Raw genomic sequence first — 27,727 nt, 5'->3', positions numbered from 1 at the left:
TTCAGTTCTTCCACCTATAACCAAAAGGACTTCCTTCCAGACACTGCTAAAAATGTCTACTGCAAAAATCCTAACAAATGGATTGTGATTTAACCATTTAAAATGGCAAACAAGAGACAATTGAAGTGTTGGGTGGACTTTTTATTAACACATGTAAATTTATTTGTCCTCAGGCTTGTTGAAGCAGTATGTCAGACAGCACTTTCCACAGTAATGCCTGTCAAAGTGGCTGGCCATGAAGACTCCAGCGCCGCACTCATCGGATGGGCATTCACGTCTCAGGCGGTGGATTTTTCCATTTTCATCAACCTGTAAGATTTTACATACAAAATGTATTAGGTTAATAACAGCATCAATGGCAGATAAGGGGTATTGATAGGTTTGGAAGCTTACCACTTTACAATCACATTTAAAAAGGGTTTGTTGGTCAACTCACATTGATAACCTATCCACTGCATACACCACAGGTAGGGAACCTTGGCTCTCCAGCTGTTGCAAAACTACAACTGCCATGCCTGGACAGCCAAAGCTTTGGCTGTCTAGGCATGATGGGAGTTGTAGTTTTGCAACATCTGGAGAGCCAAGGTTCCCTAGCATACACCATCAATATATGAGTAGGGTGCAAACCCTTTCCAATCAGCCGTTTGGCTAAGCTGTGACTCCAAAATATACACAACCACCAGATAGCCTTGGCTTGTTTCCTTTAGTGATGGTGCAGAGCCACAGCTGTCTAACAGCTCATCAGTGGGGGCTGTCAGCACTCCACCAATCAGACAACATTAAATACTCAGAAACCCCCTTTAATGCTCATTACAATTATAGTTTTGTGTCCTACAATTATGAACCCACTAACCAGTCTAAAATTAGTGCAGACTAGGCATCTACTACATTCCTCTAAGGGGTTATACCCTCCAATAACTCACCTTGTAGTACTTGAGCACAGCAAGCTTGACCTTCTTTCTCTTATGCTTGTTCTTCTTGGGTGTGGTGTAAGACTTCTTCTTTCTCTTCTTAGCACCACCACGGAGCCTCAGCACCAAGTGCAGGGTGGACTCCTGTAAAGGAACAGAAGGAGCAGACAATCAGAATATGCCAATGATTTTATTGTCAGCAAGCTGGCCAACAATGGTTCCACTAAAATGCACATCATTTCAAGTTCAGAATAGCGTCATTTTACACAGCAAATCTAAATCCATCCAATTATTAGACAAACGTTCAGGCTTACACCTTGGCGGGTGACTTTTACCCTGCATACATTTCAGCTGCTTTCAAAGTACCCTGGAAAAGTCCAGGAAGATAGCAAGGCTCTTTGAAAGCAGCACTATTTTATGCAGATTAAACAATCTACAGCAGAGTTTTGCTCATCTGCTTCCACCCAGTTGTTAGTGAACTGTTATCTCAAATGCCAGAAGACCATGTGTCCCATTACACTTTGGAAATCCTGTATAGATGATCTTTATAGACCATTGGAAGCCGATTAGCAACTATTAGACATTCTGTATTGTGTTGATAATGTGCACCCAGACATCACTGTACACTGTGGACTGGCAGGAGACAATTGGATGTCTATGCCTCTAGAAGAGGGAAGGGGAACCTTCAGCCCTCCAGCTGTTGAAAATGTAGTTTTGCAACAGCTGGAGGGCTGAAGGTTCCCTCATTCCTGTTCTAGAATATTCCCAAACCTGCAATCCTAGTGTTCTCTCTGGAAGAAAGTGGCCATGTTTTTGTAGCGCTGGATAATCCCTTTAAAAAAATAAATTAAAAAAAATCACAAATGTTTTTCTCCCCCTAAAAAAGCAGTAAACCAACCTTCTGGATGTTGTAATCAGAGAGAGTGCGGCCATCTTCCAGCTGCTTGCCGGCAAAGATCAACCTCTGCTGATCAGGAGGAATACCTGGGAAAACATAGGAAGACATCAACAAATGCCCAAAATATGAAAAGATAGCAGACTGCCTTCAAAACTAATCAGCCTGCGCTCAAAGGAGTTTATTCATCTTACAAAGTTCCCCTCTATGCACATGGTAGGGAATAGCTATCAGATAGGGGCTGGGAAAAGCATTAACATCTAACATCTAATGTGCAACTACTAGTTATAGGCAGGGACATCTAACCGTGCACAACCACCGCTCATGTAAATACACCAGTGTCTGGAACGTATTTTGGTGCAAAGCCTGTCATGTCATAGGAAGGACGGCCTTGTTGGTTGCACAAAAAAAATGATTATGAATAGGAGGTTTCCTTGTTGGCGTTTTAGTACAATATAAAAGCCGAGTGACTTCCCACTGACCCGCTCCTACTAGTGCAGTGCTGACAGCGGAGGGAAGGGAAGCAGCTTCTCAGCTGTAATCACCCACAATGAAACATTCACTTTATCTTTGGCCCTCCAGCTGTTGCAAACTACAATTCCCATCATGCTTTGGCTGTCCATGCATGATGGGAATTGTAGTTTTGCAACAGCTGGAGGGTCGAAGCTTCCAGGAAATCTTTGGCTTCTATCGTTTATCACAAAGCAAGAAAAAGAAAAAAAAAAAAACAAAAAAAAAAACTCACCTTCCTTATCCTGAATCTTAGCCTTGACATTTTCAATAGTATCAGAGGGCTCAACCTAGAGAAGAAAGACGTCATAACTGGATTAAAGAACATGTCGTCTGCAGGCAGGAGTATACACATACTACAGGAGAAGACAAAGCACTCACAACAATCCGAGCAAGGACACTTTCACACAAGTGTAATATGGATGCAAGTGTTGTGGGAATTTCTGTGATCAGTTTTTAGAGAAGACACCAACCCCTTATAACACCTTCTCCTTTAAGGTTTCCACCATAGTGAGTAGCAGAATACATCTGTGACTGTCCCTTCATGCAAACCCTCATTACCAGATATACAGGGTTTCGGGCACCAACATGCCGCTTTGCAGACAGGAATCTGCCTTTTCCACATCTAAACCAGCATCTCTTGCCCATGCCAACATACTACCCATAGGTGTTACAGGCTGGTTAGGGTTCAGTACCACTCTGCAGCCTCTTATAGGAAATGCATTTTGTAAGTCATCTTCCACTGAAATGGGCGATTTACAGTGTTGGGGTGCCTTCACACGTATCGCTGCGAGTTTCTGGCACATAAATCAGCAGCGATACGGATTGCTATCAAATCAATGTATGTGTTGTGTCGCTGCGTGTTTGGTGCGATTATTTTACATGCGAGTATTTTGATTTTCGCATGAGAGTTGAACACCACAAAAAACGCAGCTACTTTCATGCGAGTTTTGTGCGATAAAGGTACGTGTGAAGGCTATCTCAGGGTAAATTCACACGGGTGGACCCGCCGCGGATTTTACCCTGTGAATTCGCAGCAAAATCCTCTGCGGATCCTGTGCCAATGACTTTCAATGAGGATACATATTTGCAGCGGGATGTGACTGCGCCATTAACCCCCACCGGCCAGAGCATACTTTACCTCTTGCCCACTTCGGCTTCCTTCAGAGGCTCCCAGCGTCTTCACGTCCCGTTCAGCCAATCAGTCCACTGCCGCCACTAATTGGCTGAACAGGACGTGAAGACGCCGGGAGCAAGCCGGAGCGGGGAAGAGGTAAAGTATGCTCCGACAGGCAGGGGTTAATGGCGCAGTCACATACATACTAGAAGCGGGATGTAAAACCGGGAAGTGTTGTTCTTGCTTCTGCCCGCAGCCAATGCTGGAACTTCAGAGACGGTCTCAAGTGACAGGCCGCTCAGCCAATCACTGGCCAAGACAGGACAGACGCTGCAATGATTGGCTGAGCGGACGGTCACTTGAGAGACCAGCTCTGAAGTTCCAGCGGCAGAAACAAGATGAAGGTATGTATAAGCTTTATTTATTAAGTCCTTGCTGCCGTGTAATAGGCTCAGTCAGTGAGCGCAGAGATCCAGCAGATCAGCGATCACTTACACTGCTCATCAGGCTGGGGAATGCAGCCCACAAGGAGCCTAAAGCCACTAGCAAAGCCCAAACCAAGCAGCTAAAAACTGTGCAAATGGACCTTAAGGGTAGCTTCACACGTACCGTATCGCTGCGTTTTTAACGATGCCTTTTTTACATGCCCGTTTTGATTTTCACATGATTTTCATGTGAAAATCAAAACTCGCATGTGAAAATCGCACCAAAAATGCAGCGTTAAAGACGCACCGTTAACGCAGCGATACAGTACATGTGAAGCTACCCTAAAGGGGCTTTTATCATAACATCTTATATAGGAGGGTCCCTGCAATCTTGAGACTGAAGCCCCCCAACCACCACTCATTGGCTTTACAGGGCTAACCCACTAATAAATATATATATATATGGCATCCCTCAGGTGAATGAAGCAGCAATGCACATACTCCATCCATCACCTCCAGGAACACTAAGCTCTGATAGATACACTAGTCCTATAGAGAAGAGCCATGATGTGCACTGCAGCTCCACTCACTGGTGGTCAGCAGGGACCTATCACCTTCTATAGAACACACACACCATGTGGACAGCAGCACCCTGCCCTGTCACTATGCAGCCTTCAGCTGTGAGGACATGCTGGGAGTAGTAGTACTAGAGATCCATAATGTGCATTGCAGCTTCTCTTACTGGTGGTCAGCAGGGTCCTATCACCTTCTATAGAACACATGCTTCTCTATGACATGTGGAAAGCAGCCTTCAGCTGTGAGGACATGCTGGGAGTAGTAGTACTATAGAGAATAGATCCATGATGTGCACTGCAGCTTCTCTTACTGGTGGTCAGCAGGGTCCTATCACCTTCTATAGAACACATGCTTCTCTATGACATGTGGGCAGCCTTCAGCTGTGAGGACATGCTGGGAGTAGTAGTCCTCCTCCTGCTGCAGCTGGATACAGTATAAGGCTCCATGTCCTCGGTGTCACCGTGCGGCCTGCACCCACGTGGCCCCGCACTCACACCCGCCTCTCGTCTCCAGTCACACGGTGCGGTCAGCTCCCGGTACCGCCATCCTCCTCCCCCCACCCCAGCACATGCGCGGCCGCCCCGGCACACACCTCGAGGGTGATGGTCTTCCCCGTGAGGGTTTTCACGAAGATCTGCATCCTGGCGCCGGATCCACCTGCAGAACATTAAACGCAGTTATAAAAGACGTAGATAACGCAGCCCGGAGCCGCATTTATACCGAAGAAAACCCGCAACACCCCGGAGCTCCTCCGCCACACTCACCTCCTGCTAATGGCGGATCCTGGAGAGAGGGCCTCCTTCCGGCGGCTACGGGGTTTTCCTAGCTGCCGAGCAGGGCCGGGGGCGGGGAGAGCTGTCCGGTGAGATGCCTGATGGATTTATAGACGTTATGTAGAGTGAGAAACCGACAGACCGGGGCCGGGGTCTCCAAGTACGGGGCTCGGCGTGTGATATAAGGCGACATTACACTGAATTGTGCCCTTACACTTGTTATAAAAGCTATAGGGGGCCTGACGCGCGCAAGGGATCGTGGGACTTGAAGTCATTGTACCGTACAGCGCTGATGTTAAACAAGCGGCCTCCAGCTCTTGCAAAACTACAATTCCCATCATGATTGGGCAGCCAAAGCTTTAGCTTTGGCTGTCCAGCATGATGGGAATTGTAGTTTTGCAACAGCAGGATGGCCCATGGTTCCCCATCCTTGGAATAAAAACTATAAACTACAATTCCCATGATACACCTGCGTCCAGATTCTGATTTTTTTCCATTGATCACGCCCCTAGCGACGGCCCTTAGTAACGAGAGTCTGTATACAAATCCCTATGGCAGACTCCTCAGATGAGTGACAGGCATGGCCAGGTAACAGGGCAGAGGGGTGAGGGGGGTCAGTATCTGTGTCTGCTGCTACAGAGGCCAGATCTGAGCTATGTATCATGTATATATGCTGCACAGCTGTGTACCAGCTACTGCTCTCTGTTATCAGCCACCGCAGAGCAGTTGTGCTGTACTTAGAGGGGATTTATGGTAGGCAGTTTAGAAAGGATCTCTGTTCTGTCTCCAGAAGCATCTATTAGCAGCTGCCATATGGTGATATAATCAGGCGGTGTTCACATTGTGTGTTTTTGTAGCATTTCAGCTGCACTGGTCCACATATTCTTTGTATAATATGCAGCCAATATCTATTGCATGGGCTTCTCTTATTATTTTACTGAAATTGACGGAATTGTGGCAATATAGCACAAGTTGCAAAAAAAAGCACCATAAATGCAATGTGTGTACATAGCCATACACACAGTATGCTGTTTGCAATCCCGAAGACCCCATCTGTCAATCAATAGTTAACATTTCTTGGCGGCGACAGAAAGTTGTGGTGTAAGCCTCAATGTTTTTTTGTTTTTTTTGCTTCTCCTGGCTCTAACTGCTAGAACTGGGAGAAGCACACGTCTAAGCGCTTCACTCCCCAGCACACAGTCTTTTCTGCCTTACTATAGGAGGCTGTCTTCACTGTAGGTTTTATGTACGGCTGTCCAGGCATGATGGGAATTGTAGTTTTGCAACAGCTGGAGGGCCAATGGTTCCTGCCCCTTCCCTGATTTAGGACATGTCAAAACTTTTTCTTTTTTTTTTAAAGAGGATCGTGATTTAAAAAAAAAAAAAAATTAACAGGTTGTGATTGCAAGCAGTTTTGCAATACCATATACTTTTTTTTGTTTTCTATGTTTAAAGCAATGTTATATATATATATATATATATATATAGTCACTAGGCGTTTCTATTCACTGCGCATGTGCACAGCTGCTGTGCGTCCACATTCAGTATGTGAGGGTGCTTGCATTGTATGGTCAGCTCTCCGGTCACGTAGCACCAAAACCTCTGTAACTATACAGTGGCATAGCTGTTAAAGGGGTAGTGCGGCGGTAAAAAAATTATTCACAGAATAACACACATTACAAAGTTATACAACTTTGTAATGTATGTTATGTCTGTGAATGGCCCCCTTCCCGTGTCCCACCACCCCCACCCGTGTACCCGGAAGTGGCTGAGCAGCTGATGACGCGGCCGGCACTCGGGAAGATCGGAGGTGTTCGGGTAGGCCGGCCGAAGATTACGTTTGGCACAGAAGCGTGTCGGCACGGATCAGGTATGTATAATGCACTCATGAACAAAGAAAAAACTCAACTCACCATAGGTGGTTTGTTGTGTGATGGTGGACGTTTAGTCAGGAGCAAGTGGAGTAGTAGCGGGCCGCACCCGGTAATAATAGTAAGAAGGAGGAGGTGGTATAGTGCACCACACTTCCGGGTACACGGGTGGGGGTGGTGGGACACGGGAAGGGGGCCATTCACAGACATAACATACATTACAAAGTTGTATAACTTTGTAATGTGTGTTATTCTGTGAATAATTTTTTACCGCCGCACTACCCCTTTAAGAGAGGACTACCCCTTTAATAAAATTTGTTAAAAAAGTTATTGGCCCTCAGTTGATATACAACCTGCCTGATGGACAGGTGTCTTTCCTTGCATGGACTAGGACTTGGTCTCTTTTTTTCTAACAAAGAAAAGACCAAATATCAGCATGGACCCCAGTTTGGCCATCTGTATAATGTTAATTTAAACATAGAAAACGTAAAAAAAATATTTTGAGTATATTGCAAAACTGCAATCACAACCCCTGTTGCTTTCTTTTATGATAAATACACTTTAAGGGGAATGTGTCATTAGAAAGTGACTTATTGTTAAATTATCTTTTTTTGTTAAACATATTTTTAAAGAATTTTTGGTGACATTTTTTATAATTTTCCATTTTTCTACGTAGAGTATAAAATAATCCTGAGATCTTGTAGTTTTCATTCTCACCACTGGGGCTAAAACTAATCTGAGACTTCCTGTTGTGTCTCTAGTGATAAGAGGAGGCTGCTGTTAAGTGATCTGTACAGCATTGCAGCAACATGTGACACCAGTAGATAGAGGAGACAATAGCAGCTCCCTGTGGAATGACCTTTTCAAAGGTCACAGAGCACGCTCAGTAATATTTTACATATGAAGGGAATAGTCTGTCTATTGTGGTCTATGTCCATGAGTCTTGCTGTAAAGCATGTCACTAAATGCTGTTAAGAACACCCCAGGCTATATGTACACCCCCATAACAATGTACAAAATGTGGAAAAATAATAACAAAGTCAGAAAATAACAAGTTTTAGTATCCAACTCTGATCAGAAAAAGAAAATGTAGGCGAAACATTGGAATTTTTTTCCATTGGCAGTGTGCACTCTGCTGACATCCAGTGGGCATTGAGTGAACTGCAATATTTAGAAAAAAGTTTGAGCAAGAAAAAATAAAAACTATCATATAATGTCTAATGCATAAAGCATTAGTATAAAAAAGACAACTTTTTAATTTTATTGTCTCTTTAAAGGCGATTTCACTTTAGGTTCCGGTCAGACTTGGATCATGGCTTGTGTTCATAATGTATCAATGACAGCTATATTGGTTCTAAAAGAAATCTGAAGGAGTCAAGAATATTACTGCAGACTATGCCATTCCTGCATTCAAAAACACAAGAACCCTTATGTGAATAGGTCCCTAGTCAAACAGTGTCTTGAGGCTGTAATTGCAGTTAAACCTGTAAAAAAAAAAGACCAAAGGAGGGCATAAAGCTTTAGCCAATAAAGGGGTATTTCCCCCAAGAGCTAAAAAATAAAATGCTCCCAAGCTGATCTTACTCACCAAGCCCCCCCCCCTTCCCCCCTGAGTATTTTGAGCCATCTCCCGTCTTTCTAGCTGCTACCATTCCTGAGTTAGAAGTTTTTCTAAAATCCGATGTTTATGCAAGATGGCGCTGGCCAGAAAACTACATCTCCCATCATGCAATGCTTATTCCCATCATGCAATGCTTATGTCCATAATGTGGCAGAACTGATATCCACAAGATAAAGCAGAGTTGAGGTAGTGACATAGCAGAGTTGAGGTAGTGACATAGAGTTGAGGCAGTGACATAGCAGAGTTGAGGCAGTAACATAGCAGAGTTGAGGCAGAGGATTATGCGGGGGACGGCTGCAGGTGATTGGCAAGGGGGGGGGGGGCGATGGGGCTTGAGGGCTGCCGCCTGGGCTGTTGGCCTGTCCGGTAAGGATGGGAAGACAGGAGGGCTGGTGGCGGCTTAGTAGTATTATGCACCAGTAGTACGTGCTCGGTGACGGCCCGGGGGAGGGGGGGGGCATGAGTGAGCACGGGTGGCGGGGGTGGCCATGGATGAGCATGGGGGGAGTTGGTTACGGCCGCGGGGGGGGGCTCGGGAGCGGGGGTTCACAGGGTGGGCACTGTTGGAGAGGGAGATAGTAATCAGCAGCAGCTGTCACTGTCTTAGTGTCCTCCCTCACTTCAGTGGGCTAAGGAGATTTATCAAACATGGTGTAAAGTGAAAGTGGTGCAGTTGCCCCTAGCAACCAGTCACATTCCACCTTTCATTCCTCACAGACTCTTTGGAAAATGAAAGGTGGAATCTGATTGGTTGCTAGGGGGAAACGGAGCCAGTTTCACTTTACAGCATGTTTGATAAATCTCCCCCTTTGTATCTATTGTTATGTCTCTTAACCAGGCGTGACCAGGCACCACATGCATCTACAGGACTCAGGACGTCTTCCCATGGAATACCGAGACCATCCGTTCTCCCCCCCATCACCAGCGCCAGGGATAAGCAGTTTCTTTCCAGCATTGAGCAGAATATAAAGTCGGAGGTGGAGAAACTCTCTGCTGCAGGTCAGCTTGATGCTGAACAACTGTATATCATCCATAGACAGGCATTTGATGAGGTGAGTTACATGACGCTATAAAATACATGTACACTGTGCTTTATCTGCCGTCCCTATGTAACTTACCATTGCTCTTGGTGCCTGACATTTGTTTCCAGGTCATTGACTATTGCACCGACTATAAACGCCTCCTTACTGCCATCAAACAGGAGTACGATGAGTTCATCGATGCCACCAAGCAAGGAGAAATCAATGCAATTCATGTCCATACAAAGCTGAAGAGACTGGCATCTGAGCCCACCACACTGATGTACTACAGGAAGCGGGCAGCAGAGCTGGAGGACAGGTGATACTGGTAATGTATAGGGGCAGTAAAGGTCAATGGCAGGGAGTAGTGGGGCATATGGGTATCATGAGGGTCCTTAGGGACCTTTCTCTGCCATCTGGGAAAGGTTTGGCCATGTGAATAACACAGTAATATGAACACAAAAGCACCGTGACATCAAGGGAAGGCCCAAAAAACAGGGGTGCAATGGTGAGATCTGTCAGGTAAGATGCTAAAGCCATACACTACTGTGACTCTTGTCCTGTAACATGTATGACAGAAATGAAGAAGACACAAAGGGCAGTGGCTAAAGATGTCTCAGTGGGTGCATAGAATCTATCATTGGCCCCAGGGGCATACCTAGAAAGGTCCAGGCCCCAGAGCAAACTTTTGTTTGCCTTCCCCATCCCACTGTAGGTAATCCCCATTTGTTGGCCCTGTGCCCAGTAGATAGCACATATTAAGCATCTCCCCTGGTATCCCCCCAGTAGATAGTGTCCTGCATCGTAGACATCTCCCCTAGTGCCCCCCATGGCAGGTATCTCCCTTCGCCTCCCCCCCCCAGCAGATAGTGTCCCCAAAATAGGCATCTTCCCTAGTATCCTACCCCACACAGTACATAATGTCCCCCATAGCAGGCATCTCCCTCGGTAGTATGATGACATTTCAGGGGGCCCGGTGTTTTGCAGGGATGGGCCCCCTGATGTTGTGGGCCCTATAGCAGCCGCTATGGCTGCTGTGGTGGTAGTTACGCCACTGATTGGGGATGAGGGGAAATAGCTCTAGTATGCCATGTCCCAAATGTCTATGGTGTAGTCCATGTTATCTCAATAAATTTGAAGCAATCAATATGAATGTATGATCCTAAGCATGCTCGAGTCCATGCAACAGCATTTCTCAAGTTTCGCTCAACACTTCCTGTGCATTCACACATAAACTGTTCCATAAATCTTATCTAGTATATCTTTATTTTGTTCTAGGATTGAGATAATCAATAAAGACTCTATCAGAATAGAAAAGGAAATACAGAAATTGAAGGATCAAAAGAGGGTAAAGACCCCTCCAGTAAAAGAAGCAGGACCACCGGAGAATGACATAGGCCCCTCAGCTCCCATTCCAGGTATCCTCTGCCCTCCATTGGTCTATAAGGTTATAGTTGTAAAACTGTATGAATAGTTTATGACCTATAGTACTATGAACGGATGACCAAGGATGTCAGCTGTATAAGATGTATGTATAAGAGAATCTTACTATAATACAGCTTGATAAATCTCCCTGTTAGTGTCTAGTATATTTATAGTGTATTAAACATCTTCATCTTCTAGGTCTGACAATCGAGGATTCCCTGAACATAGACGCCCTTATAGAATACCAGCAGCTCTTAGAAGACAAGAAGCGTGCACTAAGAGCTGACATGAAGACTAAGTACGTTCCCATCCAGAGGAAGCTGGAACTGGACATCAAGCTCTGCACTGCCATACAGGAAAGAGAAGAGGCCGAGTTAGTCAACCAGAAATTACTGGACAGGTATTTCTAATAAAATATGGATGTAGTGGGATTTGCTAGTCCCATAGTCATCCAGATGGATTGTACTATGTATCCTATTCATCACAGTCTGTGGGTTTCTTTTATACTACAGAATGTAACTCTGATGAACTAAAGGGATACGCACCAGGACTGTACTGTTCCACAAAAATGTTGTCCTTATGGACTTAAAGAGGACCTGTCACCCCCAGATAGATCCCCTTATAGTTACCTCATGTCGCCGAGTCCCGCTGCCGGAGCCGGTCCCGGGACGGAGATATCCCGGTGAGAAGCCGGCGCGCGCGCTGTGAAGATGGGTCCAGCGTCCATAGAGAATGAATGGAGCCGGACTCATCTCTGCTGCGCGCGCACGGCTCCATTCATTCTCTATGGACGCCAGACCCATCTCCACAGCACGCGCGCCGGCTTCTCGCCGGGATATCTCCGTCCCGGGACCGGCTCCGGCAGCAGGACTCAGCGACATAGGGTAAGTATAAGGGGATCTATCTGGGGGTCGGGAGCCTGTCACCACGGCACGGGGGGTGACAGGTCTCCTTTAAAGTGTCACTGTCATTTAGATTTTCTTTTGCAGAAATTAATAGTATAGGCGATTTTAAGAAACTTTGTATCCCCTTACTGGTAAAACTTTTCAATGATTTCGCAGCGGGTGTGCGGCCCCCAGAGGAGATGTTAGAAGAAACTTTGTAATTGGGTTTATTAGCTGTAAAATGCATTTTTATAATGAAAAAGCAGTTTGAAGCTCTCCCCCCTGTCTTCATGATTGTCTATGGAGAGGGGAGGGGTGGAGGAAGATGAGGCACCAAAACAGGACAACAAAGAGTTAATTTACAGCTACATCACTGGGCTATCTCCTCTGACATCAGCTCTGACCTCTCTGACCTCCCTGCTATGTAATCCTTTGTTTTCGGCTATCTGCTCCCCCCTCCTCCCCCTCCCGTCTCCATAGAACAGACAGGGCTTGACTGATGTAAAAGAGTCGAGATTTCCTGATAATGAGCAGTGGATGAGAGAGAGAAGGGGGGGGGGGCTTTGAATGCAGATAATGGCATATTTGCCTAATAAACCCAATTACAAAGTTTCTTAAAATCGCCTGGACTATTGATTTCTGCAAAAAAAATAAAATGACAGTGACACTTTAAGTAAATGTGGTGTTTATGTGAATTTTTTAACATGTATCTATCCATTGTGCAATGTTTTATCAGATTAACCCTTCACAGTGATAGTAAGGTGGTTTGCACTGTACACAGTATAGTACTAATAGCACCATAGATTGCATGTGAGGAGAGATGGGGTTACTGATGCACTGAGTTTGCAAGGTGCCCTTTAAACAGCACTGAATGGGCTTCACTGTGCTCGGCCACAGCTACAGCTGCGCTAATGATATTTGCAGGTGAATCGGGACTTGCAACTCTAATTCCAGGTGCAGCATGTAATCGGTGAAGCGTCAGCACTAGTGGTCCGAGCTGACGCTGGCACCGATAATTACTGGCTGCATCTGAACTCAGCCCTGCAGCACAGCCTTGAAGAGGTTTCCCAGGTTGAAATGATTCATGGGCTATCATAGGGACAGGATGTCAATTGCTGGAGGGCGGAGTACTGAATGGCACCTCCGCCATTCAGTTGATCAGGAGAGCAAGACACCTACACTACACAGTGATCGGGGCCAGAAGCCATTTAGCATTCATTGTGTAGTAGTGATGTCTGGTTACTGTAGCTCTGCTCCCATTAAAGCAAATGACATCTGAGCTGCAGTAACCTGGTGTGACCACTACACAATGAATGGCTTATGGTTTCTGGCTCTGATCCTTGTAGCTCTCCTAAATAGCTGATCAGTCAGATGTCGCCACCCAACCAGAAATTGATGGCCTATCCCATTCAGAAACTCCTTCCCATCCTTAAAGCGACTCTGTACCCACAATCTGTACCAACCCTCCCCCACCAAACCACTTGTACCTTCATATAGCTACTTTTAATCCAATATCAGTCCTGGGGTCCGTTCGGCAGGTGATGCAGTTATTGTCCTTAAACACGACTTTGAAACTTGCAGCCCTGTGTCAAATGGGTGTGGCCTAGAGTGTCTATGCCCTAAACCTGCACCACCTCTCCATCCCTCCTCTCCACTTTCTTTATCATTAGGAATGCCCCAGACAGGATTTCTCCTAATCACCACTTGTCTGAACACTGCACAGGTGCCTTAACGATCCAACACATGTGTTCAGACAAGTGTTCAGACAGTGTGCAGTGTTCAGACAAGTGATGAATAGCAGAAATCCTTCCAGGGGCATTCCTAATGGAGAGGCGGTGCAGGCCTAGGGCACAGACACTCTAGGCCACGCCAATTTGACACAGGGCTGCAAGTTTAAAAGTTGTTTTTATGACAATTAATGCATCACCTGCCGAACGGACCCCAGGATAGATCTTGGATTAAAAGCAGCTATCCGAAGGTACAAGCGGTTGGGGGGGTCAGATTGTGGGTACAGAGTCGCTTTAATGTGGCCACACACAACCTCCTGTCCCAATAACTGAGCCAGGATCAGACCAGCAGATTTTATGACTTTTGATCCAATAAGCATTTATTAGTTTTCTTTATTTTTCCCTCACAGTTACAGAAAGAAAAGAATTATCGCAGACACCATTGCCTCCTGGGCAAAATCGGATAAAAGCTTTTCACTTCATGAGACATTAGCACAAGTAGTGGTAAAGAAGGAAATAAAAGGTATTGACCATCATGGTATTACATTATATAATCTGTTATATTACTGGTAGCCTAGATGTGTGGTTGGGCAGTGTCATTCATCTATGATACATGAAGTACACTCATGCTATTTTGACGGTACATTTTGTTAACTGCGCTGCATGTTTTGTCCATTTCATGGAAATTAGTATCACGTGTAAAAGATTTACATGCATCTTTTTTAGGTCAAGCTGCAGAAAGAATATGAAGCATGTGAACATGTCTTTATCAATTATGCAGTACTCCTTGCTGAGTACAGTAAGACCTGCTGTCCCTAATTTACTATAAATCGCTTTTTTCTCTACAAGTTGCATTCTCCAGTGGTGTCTGTGCCATATTCTCGTTAGTTAAAGGGGTACTCCAGCAAAAAATGTTTTCTTTCAAATCAACTGGTGTCAGAAAGTTATACAGATTTGTAAATTACTTTTATTTAAAAATATCAAGTCTTCCAGTACTTATCAGCTGCTGTATATCCTGCAGAGAGTGGTGTATTCATTCCTGTCTGACACAGTGCTCTCAGCTGCCACCTCTGTCTATGTCAGGAACTGTACAGAGCAGCAGCAGATCCTTATTAAAAACCTTTCCTGCTCTGGACAGTTCCTGACATGGACAGAGATGGCAGCAGAGAGCAGTGTGTCAGACTGGAAAGAAAAGTCAACATCCTGCAGGACATGCAGCAGCTTATAAGTATGGGAAGACTTAAGATTTTTAAATAGAAGTAATTTGCAAATCAACACCAGTTGATTTAAGAGAAAACCGCCTTTAATCTCATTTCACCATGCACTTGTGAAGGAACACTCTAGGTTACGTTAAATCACCTTGTACAGATGTTAGTCTTATTTCCTGACATGAGCAGTGTTTGGAAGGAGACTCATATTTCTATAGATCCAGCTTTACAGTCCCTCACTTTGTTTGTCCTGTAGATGACGCTGATTCCACAAATGTATTTGAGGATCTGGATCCACGGAAGGGCCAGGAGGCGGAGGCTTTGCTGGAATATGTTGAAAGGTAACGTTGTGTTCATTATATAACTAGTGAATGAGGTCTGCTCGGCCCCCACTCCACATGCTGAATTCACCCTAAAACAGTTATATGACAATAAAGCAATACAGACTATTACTATTTAATCCTGTGAATTAATTTACTGAGCATCTGAGACCTGCATTGTTGTCCCAAAAGAAGTCTATTATTTAGATATTTTATTTAACAGATCAGCAGCGAAACGGCTACATCTGTTTGTGTGCAATACATGATTTACTTTACCCCTGAGGATGCCAGCCTGACAAAACATATAGGGTTTGCTGTGTTTGTTTTAAAGATGAATAGTGTTTGTCAGGACCATTGATATAAAGAACAGTACTGTAAGCTGCTCTATATAGGGAGAAACAACCTACAGATGATAGGGATGTAGTCATTAGGAAGGCATAATGATTCTTTCCCTCACAATACATTCATTTTGAGTTATTTAGTGGGTTGTTAGAATAGGGGTATTTTAACCCCCATGCATTTACCAATAGCCACACAACACTGCCCATCTATTCTGGCAAATTAGTGAACACAGCCCCTTCATACACATGAACATTTGGCTTGAGCAAGGGTTTATGTGTTCTGAAGAGGAGACACTGCTGCAAACTCCTCTGGCGGCAGCTTATCTATCTGAGAATAGAGGGATTGAGAAATTGAAATCTAAGGGTCCTATTACATGGGCTGATGCCTCCTGTAAGCGAGTGCTGATCTGCTAGATTGGTGCTCGCGTACCGAACCTATTACATGGCTCAATAATCATTTAGCAAGGGCTGCACGGACACTGTTAGTGATGTCTGTGCAGCCCCTGCCCTTAAACTTCCACGATCCCCGGTCTTCTGCTCTCAGCTCGCTTCTTGGAACCGCCACTATAGCTTCTGAACTGACAGGCCGCTCAACCAATCACTGGCCGGGATCGGGACTTCCTTGACAGTATCTATTCGAGGGGTGGAGTCCTGGCAGTAAAACCCCCCACACACACACACCAATCAGACATATGTCAGTATCTAGTTAACCGCTAGACGACCTAGGACGTACCGGTACGTCCTGGAAGTCTGTGCCCAGATGACCCGGGAGGTACCGCTACTTCCTGAGCTATGAAGCGCGCTCCGGAGTAGAGCGTGCTTCATAGCAGGTGGGGGCCGGCTGCAATCAGCAGCCGACACCTCACCGTTAATGACACGCTGCAGCGTGACATTAACACCTTAAACGCCGCTTAAGTTTAAGTGTAAGTGACAGGAGGAGTCCCCTGTAACTTACCGATCGGGACCCCCGCAGTGTGACTCCTTAAAACGGACCGCTGTAGGTCTCTCACCTGCCTCCGTGCGGTCCGATGGGCGCTCTGGTCACTGAGCCTGCACAGGCAGGCTCAATGAGCAGAGCGCCGATAACACTGATCAATGCTATGCCTATGGCATAGCAATGATCAGTGTAGAAAATGAAAGTATTGTATGTACCATTCCCCCAAAGGGACTTAAAATGTATTAAAAAAAAACAGTTAAAATCACTAACACACTACCCCAAAACCCCTCCCCCAATAAAAGTTTAAATCACCCCCCTTTCCCATTATATAAATAAAACATATAAAAATAAATAAATAAACATATAATATACCGCAGCGTGCATAATTGTCCGATCTATTAAAATATAACAAGCGTCAGTGTGAACGGTGAACGGCGTAGACGAAAAGAGGGAAAAGTGCGCGGATTACTGATTTTATGTTACATTATTTGTAAAAAAAAAAATAATAAAAAGTGATCAAAACGTCCGATCTTCACAAATATGGTATTAATAAAAACTAGAGATCATGGTGGAAAAAATTACACCTTATACAGCCCCGTAGGTGAAAAACTAAAACCGTTATAAGCGTCACAATAGGCCCATTTTATTAATAACTAATTGCCAAAAAAAAGGATTTCATTAAAAATATATATAACATTAGAGAATCTGTGTAACCTGCATATGGTTGTGTTCGGACTGACCTATAGAATAATAGTATTATGTCGCTGTTACCATATAGTGCATTACGTAAACACAGAAACCCCCCAAACGTTACCATATTGCATTCTTTTTTACGATTTTACCTATTTATATCTTCATAAATAATATATTTGGGATTCCGTCATACATGTTATGGTAAAATGAAAGACGCCATTACAAAGTACAACTATTTCTGTAACAAATAAGCCCTTACACGGCCTTGTAGATAGAAAACTGAAAGTGCTAGAGCTCTTAGAAGGGGAGGAGGGAAAAACGAAAGCGCAAAGATCAAAATTTGCTTGGTCCACTGTGTCATTTTGGGTCTGGACCTCAAAGGGTTAAAGGGGTTATTCAGGATTAGAAAATGAAAATGGAAATATAATACCACAGACATCCTGAGAAAAAGTATGGCGATGTTTTTGGAAGAAAGCAGCCATGGTTTTATTAAGTTCTAATCCTGAATAGTCCCTTTGAAATGTAACGTCTATGGCATAGATAGGGTCTTGCAGTAGCCCCCTTCCTTGCATACTGCTGATAGGTCTGAGAAAGGATGCCCTATGTAAATTATTATAGAAAACATCACTATTATTTCAGACATTTCTTTTCTCCTGGGATGAAGACAAACTATTTCAGACAAAGAAAACCCGCTGTAGAGCCAATTAACCTTATTAACTGCGATGCCCATGTGGCTGGTGATAAGTGACTTCATCTGAACAGCGTGTTATTCTCCCGGCCGCTCTGACATTGACTCGTGTCCTCACAGGTTTAATGAGCTGTTTGTTAATGGTCAGTACAAAGCTGCCGCAGTCTGTGCCGCAAACAGCCCCAGGGGAATCCTCAGGAACATGGAGACCATGGAGAGATTCAGAGGTAAGGAAAGAAGCTGACAGAAAGAGCAGATGCAGCAATGTCTATAATGCAAGAGGTGTGAATATGGCCTTAGGTACAGTGTCCATAGAATGCATGTCCTGCTCCCAAGAGTTTCCACTCTTTCTGGTTTGTGAGACCTCCTCTTAAGCATTTACAAGCTAATATTTACAATACATGTCCTGCTCACAGAGCTTACAATCTAATATACAGTACATGTCCTGCTCACAGAGCTTACAATCTAATATACAGTACATGTCCTGCTCACAGAGCTTACAATCTAATATACAGTACATGTCCTGCTCACAGAGCTTACAATCTAATATACAGTACATGTCCTGCTCACAGAGCTTACAATACAGTACATGTCCTGCTCACAGAGCTTACAATCTAATATACAGTACATGTCCTGCTCACAGAGCTTACAATACAGTACATGTCCTGCTCACAGAGCTTACAATCTAATATACAGTACATGTCCTGCTCACAGAGCTTACAATCTAATATACAGTACATGTCCTGCTCACAGAGCTTACAATCTAATATACAGTACATGTTCTGATCACAGAGCTTACAATCTAATATACAGTACATGTTCTGATCACAGAGCTTACAATCTAATATACAGTACATGTCCTGCCCACAGAGCTTACAATACAGTACATGTCCTGCTCACAGAGCTTACAATCTAATATACAGTACATGTCCTGCCCACAGAGCTTACACTCTAATATACAGTACAATCTCTGCTCCTAAGAGCTTGCAGACTAAGGGTGGTATTACACGGAACGATAATCGGACGAATTGGCCCGATTTGGCCGATTATCACTCCGTGTAATAAATGCAACGATCAGCCGATGACAACGATCATCGGCTGATCGTTGATATAGGTTAGAACCTATTTTCGTTGGGCGCCGACCGCGCACCGCTGCGTGTAATAGCGGTGCGTGGTCGGCGACTAACGATATACATTACCCATCCACGTTCCAGGGCTGCTCCTGCCGTCCGCTTCTCCCTGCGTCCCGCGCGCGCTCTAGCGTCACAGAGGCCTGTCAGCTGATAGGCCGCTCAGCCAATCACAGGCCGCGGCGGTCCCGGCCTGTGATTGGCTGAGCGGCCTACCAGCTGACAGGCTGCTGTGACGCTAGAGAGCGCGCGGGACCCCCGGGAGAAGCGGACGCAGGAGCAGCCCTGGAACGTGGATGGGTAATGTATGGTAGTTTAGCAAGGGCTGCAAGGACATCGGTAACGATGTCCTTGCAGCTCTTGTCAAACGATTATCGGGCCGTGTAATAGGTCCAGTAAACGAGCAACGATCTAGCAGATCGCTGCTCGTTTACAGGTATTATCGGGCCCTGCTCGGCCCATGTAATACCACCCTAATACAGGCCCTTCTCCTCATTTTAAGAGATTACAGGCTAATATATAATACATGACCTCCCTGAAGAGCTTACAATCTAGTGTACACCACAACACCCCACTCCTTAGAGCTTGCATTGCAATGTACGATACAGATGTTGCCAGTCTCACCATGAACACGGCAAAACATTTCATGGTAACACAGGCTACACGTGTAGAAGCCCTGCTCCCAAGAGCTTACACTCTAATATACAAACCAGTCTACATTCCGCTACACAGCAGGTGTATAACAGAGAGGGGGCTGTCTAGATGAGAACAGCCATATAAATTGCAGCTCCTCATATAGACTTTTAATAACTGTCACCCGAAATCAGTATCTCTACAGTTAGAGTTCCAAAAATAAAGTAAAATAATTCCTTTGTGTTTAGCTGTTCTCATTTTTTGAAGATATTGTAATTTAATGGACTGCACTGGGCAAATAATACCACTAGATTTCCTGTCCACTTTGTCTTTTTCAGCTGTTGTAGCTGGTAAGGACGATGTTTCCCCTCTGATGATGTTCTTTGAAGCTCTTATGGAATCCAGCAATATAGCCAAGCATCCTGTCAATGCAGCTCTTACACTGGAGGCTATAACATGTGCTCTGTCTTACGATAAGATGGAGCTTGTTGTTCACTGGGTAACTCAGCAAAGGTAACACATATTATCACATCATAATGCAGATATGTTGTATTCAAATTGAAGATTGGGGGGGGAGTGATTGCAGAACTTCTGCTTGGCACCGCTGCTTCCCGCAGGGAGTGAGGATGGGGAGCAGTGATGCTAAGCTGAATCCGCTTTGCATCTCTATGTCTCTGTCTGAGATATCACACTTCCCCTGGGGCTTAGAAACTGGAAACAAATGGCCTCTTTGGTTCCAAAAAAATAAAACACCACTGAATATGGGTTTAGGGGTATTATATATTTTAATCCTGTTATGGTGTGCTCTGTCCTACAGTCAGATGGAGCTTGTTGTTCACTGGGTAACTCAGCAAAGGTAAGACATATTATGACCTCATAAGGCCCATATGTTGTATGCAAACTGAAGAATAGCCAAAAAATTCTGCTTGGCACCGCTGCTTCTCGCAGGAAGTGAGGATGGGGAGCACTGATGCTAAGCTGAATCAGCTCTGCATCTCTAGGTCTCCCTCTGAGATTACACACTTCCTGGAGCATAGAAACTGGCAAAAAAGCAGTTTAAGAGATAAAAATACACCTTTTACTTATACATTTATTTCCGATGGATATATTATAGTGTCAGAGAAGCAGATCATGGGGATGGGGATAAAATCAGCTTTATTTTACACTGGACCATAATGGCTTCTTATCAATTCAATGTGATTTACATAAGTTATCGTGCTTGCGACATCTCTGTTCCAGGATAACATTTTCTGAATCTCTTGGGGATGTAATTACGGATTATGGAGACAGAGAGCCATACCACAAGGTCACATGCCTGGCACTGGCTCAGCTGATCTACCGAAAATGCTCTAGCCTGCGGAAGGCTGCCCTCTGTATGTGCTTACAAGGTCAGATCCAAGGAGCCCTCGACTACACCTATCAAAGCAAGCGCTTTTTATTAGGTAATGCAGTATTTTTCAGATTTTTATTTTTAACTCTTACTTGTATTTTTGAACTACAGAGGGAAAAAGGGAATAGAGCATCATCTGCTTTTGCTCACTTGATAATATATTACTTTGTGAAGAAATAACCAACGTACTAAAGCTGCTACGGGGATAAAATACACATTCATGAACATGACATTCTTGAAATTTCCCTCAAGCTGCTCACCCAGCCATCATGCCCCTTCGGCTCCCTTGGCCGTGTTTGGCTTTTTTCGGGAGAGATATGGTTGGCCGCTTTACTGTAGTGTGGGTTTCAGTGTACAAGGCAGATGATAAGATAGTGGCAGAAAGTTATATAGATTTTTAATTTACTTCTATTTAAAAATCTCAAGTCTGTATGTCGTGCAGGAAATGTTGTTTTCTTTTCAGTCTGACACAGTGCTCTCTCTTTTAGGGCTCATGCACACTGAGCAAAAGACAAGGAATTGAAGAGGAAAGATTTCTACTTGAAATTCCTCTTCTAGGGTGGGTTCACACTACGGAATCCGCGTGGATAAATTCCGTCACTAGTACCCGCTCACGGCCGCACGCCTTTCTGACGGCTCCATAGACACCATTCTGTAGGTGGGCAATTCTGTGGGCATTCTGTAGGTGTAGGAATTGACATGTCTATTCTTTCGGTGGAATGCGGAATCCACTCATGCATAGAATGGTGTCTATGGCACGGGTGGATAGGTACTAGCGACGGAATCCGACGGAATTCATCCACGCGGATTCAGTACTGTAAACCCACTCTGAATTCTTTCGCCGGATAGCGGAATCGGCCCACCCATAGAGTGATGTCTATGGACCCGTCGGAAAAGCACACGGCCATGAGCGGGTACTAGCGTCGGAATCTGCTAACATGTCACTTCTTTGGGTGAAAAGCGGATCCGCAACGGAAATTTACGGAGGGAAATTCTGTGTGAAAAGTGCAGGGCAAAGCCCATTAAAAACAATTGAAAAATGCACTGCTCAATTTAAGCGGATGGAATTTTGAGCGGAATCAGCTCGAAAATCCGCCTTTTTTGCTCAGTATGCATGAGCCCCAAGACAGGAACTGTCCAGAGCATCAGCAAATTGCCATAGAAAACCTCTCCTGCTCTGGACAGTTCCTGTGTCAGACAAAGATGTCAGCAAAGAGCACTGTGTCAGACTGAAAAGAAAACAACATTTCCTGTAGGACATGCAGCAGCTGATAAGTACTGGAAGACTTGAGATTTTTAAATAAATTACAAATCTATATAACTTTCTGATTCATGGAAGAAAAAGAGCGCTGCACCTCACACCTATGCCTGACGCTAGTGCCTCTCGGCTGCATAAAAAACATCGCGTGCAGGTATCTGATACACATGGGTCCTCACTGTGTCGGTGCGGCACTCTTTTTCTTCCCTGAACCATATAACTTTCTGACACCAGTTGATCTGAAAGAAAAAGATTTTCGCTGTAGTATCCCTTTAAATTCGTAGCGTCCTTTAAAATCGTCATTATTCCAGCCCTATACAACCTTGAGCATTTTTTTTCCCCATACAGAGGATTACTTGTTTTTACTTAAGAAGTGCCCCACTGCCGAACTCATCAATGGATTGACCAAAGAGTGGAATGGTAAACCGGCAGCACTGTCTGTAGGGCAGGCGGTGCTATCCCTGCTCTGCACAGATCATAAGGAGTATGGGTTTCAGCTGCTGGAAAGTATATATCAGTGTGGAGAAGGTGAGTGGTAATATACACCCAAACAATGGAGAAAGGATATAATAATTATCTGCATATAAAAGAAATTGGCTTCTTTGCTTCCAAAAAAAGAAAACAGCACTGAATAAGGGTTTAGGAGTATTGTATATTTTTTTCTGTTATGGTGCTGACATGCTCCACAGCGCAGTACAAAGATTGTCACCACTTACATCAATTACATTTCTTGCTTCATATGCATGCTGGGGTCAATCGTATAGAATCCAGTTAACTCTTAGGGTACAAACATACACACAGCGTATACGCAGCAGATTTGATGCTGTGTTCAGTTATTTAGATCTAATCTGCTGCGTATCTGCTGCATATCGCAGCAGTAAATAAGCAGCGTATATGCCGTGTGTGTGTTGTACCCTTAGGTTGAGATTTATGAAGTCTGCGGCCAGGGCGTACGCCAGGGAGAAGGCGCAGATTCGAGTACAAGTAACCAGGTCTTCATAAATGTCCCCCTTGGTATTTATGGTATGGTATGGTATGGTAAAGAGCAAGAATAGATGAAACCTCACACACAGAACATACAGACTCCTGGCAGATGGTGTAACTACCATAGAGGCAGGGTAGGCAGCTGCTATGGGGCCCGTGCAGGAGGGGGGCCCGGGGGAGAAGGTAAGAGAGTGTGTCCTTCTGCTTAACCCCTTATGTACTGCAGTGTGTAAGTGACCCAATGTTTACTTACATGCTGCAACACAAAAAAGGGTTAACAAGCAGAAGACAGAGATCTCTGCTTCACTGCACTGATAACATGTGACCTCTGTTCTCCAGCTGCGCAATCAAGTAGGAAAAGAAAATGTGCAGAGCTCCTTGCAGAGGTCAGGGGTTATCAGTACACCAGCAGTAAAGCAGATATATATACACGCGCAGTGCTTTGTGTTGTGTGTAGGGGAGGGGGGCCCCTTACAAATTTTTGCTATGGGGCCCCGTGAATCCTAGCTACGCCCCTGCAGATGATGTCCACAGTAAGATTCTATCCCAGGACTCCAGTGCGGCACAGCAATAGTGCTATCACTGAGCAACTGTGCTGCCCTAGAAAGTAGATCTGAATGTGCACTTTATATAGTGTTCTTATCAGTGACAGAAGGAGGCCATTGAGATGAAGAAGGTAAGGTTATGGTCACACCTGCAGCAGAGATTCTCTTTGGAGACTGTTGTAAATTCTCTATAAATTGCTGGATGACTGGGTTGTCCTCTGTGGATAGAGAATGGCTGGACAGAGTGCTGCACTCTGTTATCTCCATAGAGAAGGAATGAAATGAAATGACACCCACATCAGTGGCAGCTGTACTCTAGTAGCCTGGTGCCACTACTACAAACAGCTTCTCGTTCCTGTACATGGATTATTTCTGGTGCCAATCGGGGTGCCAGATATGTGTACCCTACTGATCAACTATTCATGGCCTTTCCTGTGTATAACCCCTTTAAAGGGGTTGTCCAGTGAAAATCTTTTTCTTTCAAATTAACTGGTGTAAGAAAGTTATATAGATTTGTAATTTACTTCTATTAAAAAATCTCAAGTCTTCCCATACTTATTAGCTGCCGTATGTCATGCAGGAAATGTTGCTTTATTTTCAGTCAGACACAGTGCTCTCTGCTGACATCTGTGGCCGAGACAGGAACTGTCCAGAGCAGGAGAAGTTTTCTATGGGGATTCTTATAGAAAACCTCTCCTGCTCTGGACAGTTCCTGTCTCGGCCAGAGATGTCAGCAGAGAGCAGAGTGTCAGACTGAAAATAAAACATTTCCTGCATGACATACGGCAGCTAATAAGTATGGGAAGACTTGAGATTTTTTAATAGAGGTAAATTACAAATCTATATATCTTTCTTACACTAGTTAATTTGAAAGAAAAAGATTTTCGTTGGACAACCCCCTTTCCTTTAAGTACTTCCTTGCCAGGAGGTTGGGTTGTAACATGCCAAAGTAGTGGTGAACTGACACATATCTGTGGCCATCTGGTTCCTCAGAAAACATGAGCTTTACCTTATTGATATATATATATATATATATATATATATATATATATATATATTTGTATATGTATATGTAATTTCTACATAAGCTGTTGAATCACTATAGGGACCAGGTAATCAATTGACTTCTTGACTTCCATTATTAAAAAAAACAAAACGTTTTGTATACGTTTTTTTTAACGTATACAAAAACATCGTAATCATTTGAAAACAGATGGACGGCAGTGTGAACCCATCCTTACTAAGTTATATTGCAAACTATATAAATATAATTCATGATATTAAATATTAAGCGTCAGTCTTTTTATAATCTAGTAATAAAATGTGTATATATGTTTTTATGTCAAGCGGCTTTAGAGCAAGTCATCCTCAATGACGTTGTCTGCACCCCTGAAGGCTGGGTAGAAATTGCTGAGGAATGTTCCGACAATGACTACAGGCAGCTGTCTGAGAAGATCAAGTCTATCGTCATATCACAAGATGGAGTTGTGGAGATTTTGTCCAAGGATGAGGATGCAAAAATTATGGAGCATATCTATATGTAATGCCTGATGTCTGACAGCAGAGGGAGCACTAGCACCGACCTGTGCTTTTTCTTTTCTTGCAGCATAGGCAGTGGATATAGCTGTGGACATTTTTTTCACATTTTCAGTTTTATTTATAATTGCATTGTGTGTTTTATACCAAGGTAATAAAATGGCACAGTATGATACTGTATTACATGTATTGGAGCTGAGCTGCAGTAATTCACACTAGCACTACACAGTAGATGGAGCAGGGTTTCTGTCACCATTAGCTGTGTATAGGTGTCGATGCAGCTGAATAACAAATGAAGGGTCTCAGCACCTCATCTATCAGGCACTGATGGCCGATCCTATGGATAACCCAGCCACCACTATTGAATAGATTGACCTTGGCTTCTGTTCCCTACCTCTGGGACCCCCACAGTCTCAACACAAGGAACAACTCTCCCATCACAATGACGAGGCAATGCGCATCCATGACTGCAGATCCATTTATTATCTATGACAGCAGCCAGATATGGCCAAGCACTGTACTTGTCACCTCCAGCAGCTGTTCTGAGGCGAGAATTGAGTCCTCGACCCTTAAAGTGTCACAGTCATTTTTTGGTGTATTTTTGCATTTTTTGCAAAAAATTTTTAACAACAGTGACACTTTAAGTTCCAGAGGTTGGACCCCTGCAATGTGATGATGGGAAACGACAGACCATTTAATCTGCCATTTATAGTCTAGAAGACAATGCAGAAAGAACTAAATAAGAAACTGATTAGAAAAGTTTATAGCAGCAGATTTTGAGCTGATGTTTTACTTTACGTTTCTCACTTTCGGAGGACATAGACAACATAGTAGTTGTTTTTAGCTGACCTGACCACTAGTCTTGACATCTGTTCAGCTGAATTTATTGGACATGGTATTGACATTTCTCCTCCTAGTTGCTTTTTTTCTTCCTTCTCTTTGGCCCCTCTTCTCCTGGTCCAGTCTTCCCTACCTTGTCCTTTCTGCCTCAGTTCATCATCTGTCATTCATGACTTGTAGTGTCCCAGCACTGGTATGCCACTAAGTTCTTTATTGCCCTGGGCAAAGTAACTCACTCAGGTTCCTACTGTGGGATGAAGTCAAGATGTACTGTGTGTTTTCCCCACTAAGTGTCGCTGTTGTACTTTATGTCTGTCTTATATTGAGCACAGCTGAAGGAGATATTGGGTTAACTGTGTTTGTCACGTGTTTTTTTTTCATCCTGTTACAGGTGTAGGCCTGCTTCCTTCCTTTTTCTACCCTATCATCTCTCTTCTCATTAGCACACACACAGCCCCACCAATCACAAGGAGGTGTAGTTGTCCCTATAAAGGGAGGTTAGTTCCTGGCGGGAGGGTCGTTTAGTTTCAGTCACTAGAGAGAGAGCAACACAGAGACAGTTCGTGCTGCAGTAAAGCCAGGGCCTGGCTTAGGTCAGGCCCCTTGAACGGGACCAAAAGGACCCTTTTTCTATTCCTAAGCAAGTTGTCACCGCTAGCATGCAGTGCTAGACCCCTCAGGAGGAAAGAACGTCCTCTGAGGATCACCTTGTCCACTCCAGGGATACTTTCTACAAGATACAGGGCAGTATACCTGAGTATAGTACTGACCCCAGCAGGACAAAGCTGCCACTTGCCTACGTATCCTGCTGTAACTGTAAAGTTTGGGGAAGTCTGCTTCACCCAGCGCAGGGACCTGGGGCCTTGTACTACCCTAATAGGAATGGTATCCTGACATTGTAGGGCATTAGGCGGTCAGATACGTGAGTAAAAGTTTCTTCTTCTTCTCTCAAGTACACTATCCCGGTAGAGTACACTGATACCTTTATTAGGACCCTCAAGATGCTTCTCTTCTCTCACTTCTGCTGTTATAACTTTTCTACCTCTTGCCTATTATTCTGCACCTACACACCAGGTTACATTTGGGTTATCCAAACCTTCTGAAGTCTGACCGGGGGTGGGTACCAACGCCACTCCAGGCTACCGTGACAAGTGACCAAGTGACCCAACACCCACCTAGCAGCCACAACACCACTAGGGCTACCCTGGCTAACGGCATCCCGACTGCCTGACATCCCAGTAGCCCCAAAGCTTTAGTTCTTGTAGAAGGGTTCCATGGTTTATGTTACAACCTTCTGCAGGAGCTGGGGCCAGGGCATTTTCTGGGTAATTTTGGCAACCGGGTGAATTTGGAAAAAGCATCCCCTTGTAAGGTTGGATAGCTGTCGATCATTGTGGTCGCCTGCCTCACACAGTTTTTTTTACAAACGCCCTGGGCACGTGGTTATTGTGGAAACCTGTCTTCGCATGG

General features: G+C 44.4%; 2 protein-coding genes across 3 annotated transcripts; one reads left to right on the top strand and one right to left on the bottom strand.

The window, feature by feature from the left end:
* Nucleotides 1-120: 120 nt before the first annotated feature.
* On the bottom strand, nucleotides 121-5,241 carry RPS27A (ribosomal protein S27a). The gene is made up of 6 exons (XM_069954192.1): nucleotides 5,199-5,241; nucleotides 5,027-5,091; nucleotides 2,552-2,606; nucleotides 1,810-1,895; nucleotides 924-1,055; nucleotides 121-309 (listed from the first exon to the last, which is right to left on the bottom strand). Exons 2-6 carry the CDS (start codon nucleotides 5,072-5,074, stop codon nucleotides 160-162), a joined length of 471 nt encoding a protein of 156 aa, XP_069810293.1. The 5' UTR covers nucleotides 5,075-5,091; nucleotides 5,199-5,241; the 3' UTR covers nucleotides 121-159.
* Nucleotides 5,009-25,606, top strand: CLHC1 (clathrin heavy chain linker domain containing 1). Of its 2 annotated transcripts, none has more exons than XM_069954190.1 (12): nucleotides 5,009-5,296; nucleotides 9,538-9,751; nucleotides 9,850-10,037; nucleotides 10,997-11,136; nucleotides 11,342-11,543; nucleotides 14,165-14,277; nucleotides 15,219-15,303; nucleotides 18,062-18,168; nucleotides 20,043-20,217; nucleotides 20,944-21,146; nucleotides 22,701-22,880; nucleotides 25,229-25,606. In XM_069954190.1, exons 1-12 carry the CDS (start codon nucleotides 5,208-5,210, stop codon nucleotides 25,423-25,425), a joined length of 1,893 nt encoding a protein of 630 aa, XP_069810291.1. In that variant the 5' UTR covers nucleotides 5,009-5,207; the 3' UTR covers nucleotides 25,426-25,606. The 2 variants fall into 2 exon arrangements, with proteins under 2 accessions (XP_069810291.1, XP_069810292.1); XM_069954191.1 differs by lacking the exon at nucleotides 5,009-5,296 and adding an exon at nucleotides 5,558-5,795.
* The last annotated feature ends 2,121 nt before the right edge of the window (nucleotides 25,607-27,727 follow it).

The sequence above is a fragment of the Dendropsophus ebraccatus genome, chromosome 15 (genome assembly GCF_027789765.1).
Source record: "Dendropsophus ebraccatus isolate aDenEbr1 chromosome 15, aDenEbr1.pat, whole genome shotgun sequence".
Lineage (NCBI taxonomy): Eukaryota > Metazoa > Chordata > Amphibia > Anura > Hylidae > Dendropsophus > Dendropsophus ebraccatus.
This window is presented reverse-complemented; position numbering and strand designations above follow the sequence as displayed.